Below are 9277 nucleotides of genomic sequence, written 5' to 3'. Positions count from 1 at the left end.
TATGTTTATGTGTGTGTTTCTCGTTTAAATCGAGGACATTGATTCACTATGACCAGGACAAAAATCAAGAAAATTAAATCAAATTGTGGTGGATACACTTGAAAACAAGGAGAAAGACATGAAAAAGAAAATACAAAGAGAGTCCAAACATCTTCAGTATCTGGTTGGTGTTTCAGATGCTGATGGAGCTGTATTGTACCTCTCTGAATAGGATTTTTTTCTACCATTTTTATTTTCACCTGTCAGGGGGAATTTGACTGAAAAAAAAAAAATCAAAGTGGTTACATTATTGAAAAAAACTTTGAGGAAAAACACTGGTTCATGTGCAGCTCAACTTGTAATTGCAATAGTTCCGACAGCACCTGAAGGCAGCACAGTTCCCCGCGCTTCCATTTAAACGGCGCAGGAGCGCGACGGGCTCTGTGATTGGTCGACGCTCTCAATGAATTAGCCTCGCCCCTCCATGTTTTTCGGGAATCCCCAACAACGTGCTCGCCGCCTCAAAATATTTGGCTTTTCGATCCCCAGCCGCAGCTCGACAGTGACTCAGAGTTTATCTCGGGAAACCTGCAGCAGGACCCAAGGTAGCTGTTCGATCTCACCATTGTCATCCGTTCAAATCGATATCAGACATCGATTTATTCGACGAGGAAAAGTTTTACGGCGCGTTAGTCGGTCGAATTCCACGACGTGAAGTAAACGTAGCCAGCTAAGCTAACACCAACTTTCACAAATTAATTAGCCAGCTCGCTCGCTAAAAATTACAAGCGGGTGTCCTACACAGCAGTTAGTAATGTTATGAAATATATTTTCACAGTTAAAATTACTTTGTTGTCAAGTTAATCGTGATTAAAATACCGAGTTGGTAGACAAATGTCGCAACATTTCATTCAGTTCACGTCGGCCTGCGCAAAAGAAAATGGACGGTGCCTAGCATGCACAGTTAGCATGGGTGATTGTTTCAGGCTGTTTGTTTTGGTTTGCAGCCCAGGCTATAGGTCATAATCGATGTCAAACTATTGAGGTATGGGGCCAAGCACTATGAACCGGAGTTTGGGCATTGTATGTGATTATTAGTATTTATTTTAGTAATCGTTTTCTACGCCAAAGTTATCCAGCAGGCTAATAGGGCCGATGGCCTACTTTTTTCCCTCAACTTTGTGATTGTGAATTTCCTGTGTAGCTGGAATCAGTGTCATTGAAAGTCGTTTAACTTCACTGGTCTAGTCAGTGTTTGCCGGACTCACTGCTACACCATACCATACCCCTCTCACGATAAATATACAATTTATCGTAATTTTTTTTTATTATTATTTTCATTCTTTTGTGTGTGAGCCCTTTGCATGTGCCTTAGTTCCTCTTTTTTTTTTTTTTTTTTTTTTTTAACTAAGATGATTCTGCTACACTGTCAGCCCATTTTACACACTTTTCAGGAGTTGATTTGTCACGCACATCAGTCTAACCAGAGATTCACTTCCTCATAAATCCTCACAACAGTCCTGCGTCTTGCTGGTTTTGCTGTTACTGCCTCCCTCCTCCTCCTGCTGTGAAGATGGATGAGGGCTACGCTCAGAGTGAGGACCCTGCGCTGTACAGTCTTCCTCTGAGCCTCCCACTCAGTCAGGACTCGTTCAAGGAACTTTGGGAGAGTGTGTAAGTTGGATTTAAAAAAAAAAAAAAAAATTCCTGGGCAGTCATTTTCTGTATTTTGGCGGTGAAAACCTCACGTTTGCTCATTCGCCTGTCTGTATTTTTGTTTTGCAGAACAACACCTTCCATCTCCACCATCACCACTGTGTCGTGTGACAACTGGCCGTTTGAACCGGATGTTAATGTAAGATAGTCTTTACACAGCCTTTTTGATTATCGTTGGAGAGAGCTTTCAAATAGTAATTGTTTGAGATAAAATTACTTTCCCACTGACACTGTCACTTGGCCCTCCCAGCACTTTTTGGACCAGACCCTCCCTGAAGGTTTACAGGAGCCTTTCGGTTTGCCGCCAGAGGTCCCTCCAGAGGCCAGTGTGACTCCTCCGGCCCCCACGGTTCCGACCACCACCGACTATGCAGGGGAGTACGACTTCCGTATACGGTTCCAGAAGTCTGGCACGGCCAAATCCGTAACCTCCACTGTGAGTAATCCTGGCTGGACTGGAGGCATTGTGATTGTTGAATTGATGGGGTCAGATGGTTATCAATCAGTAGCACTTAATTTTAACTAACGTTGCTTTTTTGTTCATTTGTTTATCACTCGTATTTTGAAAGCAGACTAATATCTGCATTTGCCGCAGTCACTGATAGCAGATATTGTGTCGGCCGAGCGCCTCATGTCCTGTTTTGTGTCCATTCTGATCACAGTGAGACAAATTACTTTTAATTTAAGTTGATTGTGGCTCTATTCCGTTGAATCTTGGGTCACTCTGCGCAACAGATCATGCTCACTCTGAATATTTCCTGTTGCACAAAGTATTATAAAATCTAGGTCAGGGGTTTTCAGATTTTTTTTTTTTCCATGCCCTGTGCCCCCCAGTGTGACTTTCACTAAATTACAGATGCAGTGACTTCTCCCTCGGGACCTGCTGGGAAAAGAGATTTTGGTTTGATTAAATTGTTGATGCTGAACCAGAGGTCTTTATAACATAATGTAATAAAATCACTCATAACTTTTTGCCCTTTTGTTAAAATTAATAGGAAATTAAATCATGGTGAAAACTGATTATCCCTCATTTTGATGAGGACTCCTGGGAGCCCATCAGGGACTCCTGGGACTCTCCGGACGACACTTTGAAAACCACTGGTCTAGATATCGAGTGGTTACAACTCATCCTTTAAGCAAACGCGGCGACGAGTCAGCAGTTTAAACCCTCAGACTGAAACAAAAGGAGTTCCTGCCTTTTCTCAGCCTTGAAGTGGCGTTCACTCCTCAACTCCATTACTCCCACACTGTCCTCCTTGCATGTGCAGACTGTGCCTTTTGAGTTATATTGTAATTCTTGCAGTTGAAAAAGAAATTTACAGTATAAAAAATAGTTTTAATTGTAATTGATTAAATCTTTTTAGTCAATTCCACCAATCATTCAAGATTTTATCTCCCACAAAGTGATTTGAAGTTGGTGAGAGATTTAAAAAAAAAGAAACGCTTTAAAATCATAGTAAATGAAATTATCTTACCTTGGCGTTAAAAATCCTTTCTTTTGTATCACCCGTGATGGCATTCATGTGGAATCTTGTTCATTGTGGCGATTCGCTAAAATTCAGGGTTTAGGTCCCAGTCGCTATGTTTTAACAGCCAATAATGTGAAGATTTCCTCGCTGACTCAGACGTCAGCGTGCAGCCATTGGTCAGGTTAGTTTGAGGTTTGGGTGTCATGCCTCTCTCCTCCCGCCCTCTGCGCCTCGCTCAGTGGTGTTGGGCTGTCGGCTGCTTGCAGAGTGCAGCTCTGACATGACGGGGCATGTTCCTCTTCACTCTTCGTCCAGCACAGATGGGGTTAAAAAATGGATGAACGTGAGGTATAGAAACGGCTTTTGGAATTGAATTTGTGCCTAAATTGTGATTTGAAATTTGGAGTTTGGGTTAGTTATTGTGTGGCTTTTTACTCTGTGTTTTTAAAAAAAAAAAAAAAAAAAAAAACACAAAGAGTAAAAAGTAAACTGAGGTATTTGAACACATTGAGCATCACAGATTTGAGTTTGCATTTTTCAGGCGGCATGGCAGTGTGTTTTTTTTTTTTTTTTTTTTTTTTTTTTTTTTTTCTCTAGGCTAGATCAGTCTCATCACTGTTATTATTTAAGCCGGCAGCTTTTTGCTTGTGCACAGATACAAAGTTCATCTTTTCCTCTTTGTTCTCTTCCAGTATTCCCAGCAGCTCAACAAGCTGTACTGCCAGCTGGCGAGAACCTGCCCAGTGGAGGTGCTGGTCACTAAAGATCCTCCTCAAGGAGCCGTCCTGAGGGCCACCGCCGTCTATAAGAAGACGGAGCACGTGGCCGATGTGGTTCGCCGTTGCCCTCATCACCAGAACGAGGACTGTAAGAAAAGAAAAGAGTGCCCTTGTTTGTGGAAGAGTGAATCTAAATTGTAAATGTTTGTAGTGGCATACGGGCGGACACAACAGGAACTGAGTAACTTTTTAAAAAAAAATTTAATTCTCCATTTCCCTCTTTTTGTTCCTCTGTAGCTGTGGAGCATCGCAGCCACCTGATCCGTGTGGAGGGCAGCCAGTTGGCCCAGTACGTGGAGGATCAGCACACCAAGAGGCAGAGCGTGATTGTGCCTTATGAGCCCCCACAGGTACATTAACATTTTTTTTTTTTTTTTTTTTAACCACAGTCATGTTAATTGCTATTTTCAATTCTTAAGGTTTGTGCACTTGAAGCAAAATGCCAGTTTGCTTGAACATCTGTATGATTTTGGCTATTAGTTTTGTACACATTCTCTTTGTTGTCCATAGTTGCATATTTACAATAACAAAGTGTACACACACAAGTTATAGCAGTTGAAATTATCTTTGGGATCTCCAGAAAAAGTATGTTGCTAACATTTGTGTACCCTCAGCATGATATTAGGGCTAATAGACCAACTAGAGATGTCTAAAATGTTTAGAAAACTACATCGTTTTACTGTAATGCAACCTTAAAACCAGGAGAAGGCAACATTTGTGCCAAGGGGGTCTGCTTTCTTATTCCAGGTTTTATTCCCGGTTTCCTCAGTCGTTTGATATGCGCCCTCTGCTAGCAGCATGGTTAAATTAAACCTGTGCGTTTGATGTTTCAGCTCGGCTCTGAGTGTACCACTGTGCTGCTGAGCTACATGTGCAACAGTTCCTGCATGGGAGGCATGAACCGCAGGCCCATCCTCACCATCCTCACCCTGGAGACACCCGAGTAAGTCTCTTCTCTGCTTGCAGACGCGCTGCAAATGACCGAAGAGGGAAAATTTCTGAAGCAAAAAGATAATTTTCCTTGGCCGCACAATTATAACAAAAATAATGAGCCTGTGTATTTTACTAAATATCGTCACAATTATTACTTGTGATTATTTCTCTGTCAGGAAACAAAACTAATTGATTTAACTGTTGCACTGTTCCGTATATTTACCCTTTGTCATGTTTACGCCAGAATTTCATTTTCAGTAGTGTGGAAAAGCATCTGAAATAATATTCATAACAGGACATCAACACTTTCCATTCAATTTTTTTATGCTACTATTACTGCCACTAATAACAGTGATCGCAACTTAGTATCACCTTAAAAATTGGTAGTGTGGTGGTCCTGTTTTTCATACATTTAAATCCACTTGAAGGAACTAAAGTAATATTTTGGTGTTCAGATTTGGGAAAAGGAATTTCCTCTGATTCTTCTCTGTAGTGCCTGTTATGTTTTCCCAAAGTTGGTGTGTGTAAGATTAATCGAGCCCTGGGAGTTGGTCTGGACCTAACCTCTCTCCGCTCCTTCCTAGGGGTCAGGTTCTGGGTCGGAGGTGCTTTGAGGTGCGTGTGTGCGCCTGCCCTGGGAGGGACAGGAAAACTGAAGAGGCGAATGCGGACAAGACGCAGAATGAGACCAAATCCACCAAGAAAAGAAGTACGTCTTTTGCTGTGGTCCTCATTGAACAGCTTCCTGCCTTGTGTTCCGTTCCCCAGCTAACCCTGTCCTCCTGTTCCTGCAGAGAGCCATCCTTCTCCAGACTCCACTGGAGTCAAAAAAGCCAAGGCCGTCTCCAGCGCTGAAGAGGACGACAGAGAGGTTTTCACACTACAGGTGAGTAAAGGCAGGAGTGGTAACGTGAAGATGAAGTTAGGTGTGCGTCCATGTCACTGTTGGTGTTGAGATTTCTATTCAGCTTGATGGGCTTAGCTTTAATTTATCTCTTGCAGATCCGAGGCAGGGAGCGCTATGAGATGCTGAAAAAAATCAATGACGGTTTGGAGATGCTGGAAAAGGACAAAGACAAGTGAGCCAGAAAGTTGTCTTTTTTTTTGTTTGTTTGTTTTGTTTTGTTTTTTTTGTTTTGTATGTGTATTGACCAGAAATAAAGCTTTAGTGTGTTTTTTTTTTTTTTTAAGGTCCATGTAGGGCATGTAGTTTATACAGTGTTTGTATTGTTTATCATGCCAGTTTTCTTATTTGCATGGAAGAGGACATTCAGAAAACGGTGTAAAGGGTTTCTCCAGAAGAAATCAAGCTGCTTTACACAGATTTCCTTCCTGTAGCCCAGTTGTGCAAACTGGTTTTCTTACTTGGTTACATGGCACAACTTAAATCCTCTTTTATATGCACTGTTTCATTGGAAGACGATTGTAGATAATTTCATCTTTGTTAGCTAATCTCACACACCACCTGTTGGATTTTGAGTAACAACTGAATCATCTCACTGTCCACTGAAGCATTTTTAAAATTACATTAAATGGCCAAAGGGAGGCACTGTAGTTACAGGTCAAAATAAAGTAGCTTGGCTGCCACTGCATCATTCCTGTTGGGGTGAGATGTTGAGTGTTGCCTTTTTATTTATCAGTGCTTAACCAAGACCTGACGTGACTTGAAGAAAATCAATTTTAGAAAGCATTCATGAATGGACGAGTCAAATGTCTTCTGCCTAAATGATCTAAGCTTGGTACTTGGCTTTTGGCGGGACTGCCCCATGCTTTCACATGTTGAACCTGGGACACATAGATTTTTTTTTTTTTTAGGTTGACGGAATACTGACATCTAAGGATAGTCTAAGGATCAACTGTTCTCTCTGACAGCAGGAGAAAAGAGATAACAAAACATATTGTTGTACACATCCCAATTCTCAAATTCAATAATTATTCCAGCAAAGGTAATTTAAATACAAACATAATTACAGTGTAAACCTTGGAATGAAGAAATAACTTAACCACTGCCGAAATTTAAACAGTACAGCAATGAATCACAAACTGCTAAAGCTGCTGTGAATGCATCTTCAACCACAGGAGGCTGATACATCACACACACACACACACACACACACACACACACACACGTCACACAGACAGGTCACACTGTTGGAGGGATGAGGCCAGTCGCCTTTTTTCCCTGCGTTTCATTAGTTGTTTCGTTTCCCCTCGTCGACTTCCCCTCAGCCCTCGGTGATGCGCTACAGACGTCACGCAGAAGCCACTTGGAGATGAGAGGGGAAGGGGACGGGAGAGGATTGGGGTGTTTCAGTGTGACGAAATCGCCGTTGTCGGCAGTCAGCGACATTTTGTTGCTTGTTACAGGAAGAAAACGCCTACTGACTCAAGGAGGCCACGCCGTTACGTTTTCTACAGATGATTGATACGTCAGCATTAGTCAGTTTGTCCTGTGCTGATTCATGCCTTTACTCATCATTAGTCTAATATTAGTATATATATATTTTATTAATGTTTTAAGACAAGGTATATAACAGTCAGTAATGTGACTGCTTGGTTAAATTTCTATAGGATTATTGTAATTACATGAATGTGTTTTTTTTTTTTTTTTTTTTTTTTTTACTGACATTATTTGTGCGAATTGACGTTGCATCAGAAATAGCTGATTAGTGCAATACGTTACGGTTAACATTAACCTCTGGGGTGACCGTGGTTGTCGGCTCGCTCCCTCTAAGGGTCGATCTCGCCGAGTTCACTTCAGTTTTTCAGATAAATGCAGTGAGACCTGTGATGTGGCGGGGAGTCCTCCCAGGGTCAGTGCTGATGAGGGCGAGTTGAAGTGAAGGATACGCCGTCTTTGTTCTCAAAAGGGTTTGCCACAGGTGAACTGGCTACCTGTATTTATTGTGAGGCTCCGCCCACACAGGAAGCACTGAGGCAGGTAGAGAGAGGCTAGAGGGGAAGGGCATTTTCCACACAACCCTGATTTTTAAACCCACAGTTTTACCTCCATGTGAATAATTACTTTGTCTTTAGCTATAGCAGCTGTTGTAAATTAAATGTTTGTTGACTGAAACTCTTGATTAAAATGCGACCTCTGTGATGCCCGTTTTTTATAAACATGTCAATTTTGAATCCTTGAGTTTCACCAAGATGAGCCCTTCACTTATTGAATAGGGTGTCCAAATGAGAGTGGGAACCCCAAATTTTATATTTTAAAATCTTTTCCCTGGTTAATATTTTGCTCAGTGCTGCAGTCTTTGAGCTTTCAGGGCAAAATGATCACTGTATTGTTTTCATTACAATCTACCACAGTAGAGTTCATCAGTAAACAAAATGTTTGAGTGGTTATTTTAACATTGTGCCTGAAGCCCACCACTGAATCTGTTATTTTAAACAATTAAATTCTTTACTCAAACCAAAATTTCTTATCAGGGTCACAAGGGCAGACTCCCTTCAAACGATATTTGTAGCTGAGTGAAAGTCAACTTTGCTCACCACTCATTGCATCGTATGGAAGGGACTTTTAAGGCAATAATAACTAACAAAAGGCTTCTGTTTTTAAGTTTTGTTTTACCCACTGCCTGTTCAGGTCACATGGTCTCTCTTTACCTGTGAATGTACACGGCTGCTCTTAACCTCTCTGTTTTTTTGTCTGTTTTGCCTTCACAGCAAGAAAAAAGTGAAGCAGGAGGTTCCTGTGCCCTCGAGCGGCAAGCGGCTCCTGCAGAGAGGAGAGAGGAGCGACAGCGACTAGAGAGAAGACAGATCGCTGGAAATCATGTGTATTTCAGGGTTTATTTCTTGTTTTTCTTAGTCATTGAAAATCATTGAAAATCCAGATGAATTTGTCCTGCCGCTGGCTGCTGACACTGTAAAACGAACCGCACTGTGCTTCTGCATGCAGCCTGGTCCTCCGGCGGTCCCCCTCAGCAGCACTTCATGTTTTTAAAAATCACACATCCAGCCAGTATTTGAGTAAATCCATTCCTTTTTATTGTTTATTTGACACTGCCATAATCGTTTATTTTTTTATTTTTGTCTTTTATTACTGTATCGTGATAGATTATTTTGGTGACTTTAGTTTTGTATAAGCTGTTTCTTGATTCTGAATAATGTTTCACTATTTTTTCATGTTTTTTTTTTCTCCATATTTTGTACTTTCCTATGTTGAGAGCTATCTTCATTAAACCAAAAAAAATAAATTCTTTATGAAAGCAGGTTTGTTCTCTTATTTAATCAATGGTGTTTGTTTTGCAAATGAATTGTAAAGTGTGTAATTTTCATAGTCCAGGTTGCCTCCTTGTGTGATGGTGGTTGCGAGGAACAGTTGAGCACAATGCGAGTATTGATGGGGGAAAAAATGAGATCGGTTTCAGTGAAGCTGGTGGTTGTTTATTT

At 41.3% G+C, this 9277-nt stretch overlaps 1 protein-coding gene across 1 annotated transcript; it reads left to right on the top strand.

Moving 5' to 3' along the window:
* The first annotated feature begins 426 nt into the window (after positions 1-426).
* On the top strand, positions 427-9010 carry tp53 (tumor protein p53). The gene is made up of 11 exons (XM_030076548.1): positions 427-584; positions 1498-1653; positions 1765-1834; positions 1946-2131; positions 3857-4031; positions 4181-4293; positions 4777-4886; positions 5461-5585; positions 5671-5762; positions 5879-5955; positions 8549-9010. The coding sequence occupies exons 2-11, from the start codon at positions 1553-1555 to the stop codon at positions 8631-8633; spliced, it is 1134 nt and encodes a 377-aa protein (XP_029932408.1). The 5' UTR covers positions 427-584; positions 1498-1552; the 3' UTR covers positions 8634-9010.
* Positions 9011-9277: the final 267 nt, after the last annotated feature.

Source organism: Myripristis murdjan, chromosome 18 (genome assembly GCF_902150065.1).
Source record: "Myripristis murdjan chromosome 18, fMyrMur1.1, whole genome shotgun sequence".
NCBI lineage: Eukaryota > Metazoa > Chordata > Actinopteri > Holocentriformes > Holocentridae > Myripristis > Myripristis murdjan.
This window is presented reverse-complemented; position numbering and strand designations above follow the sequence as displayed.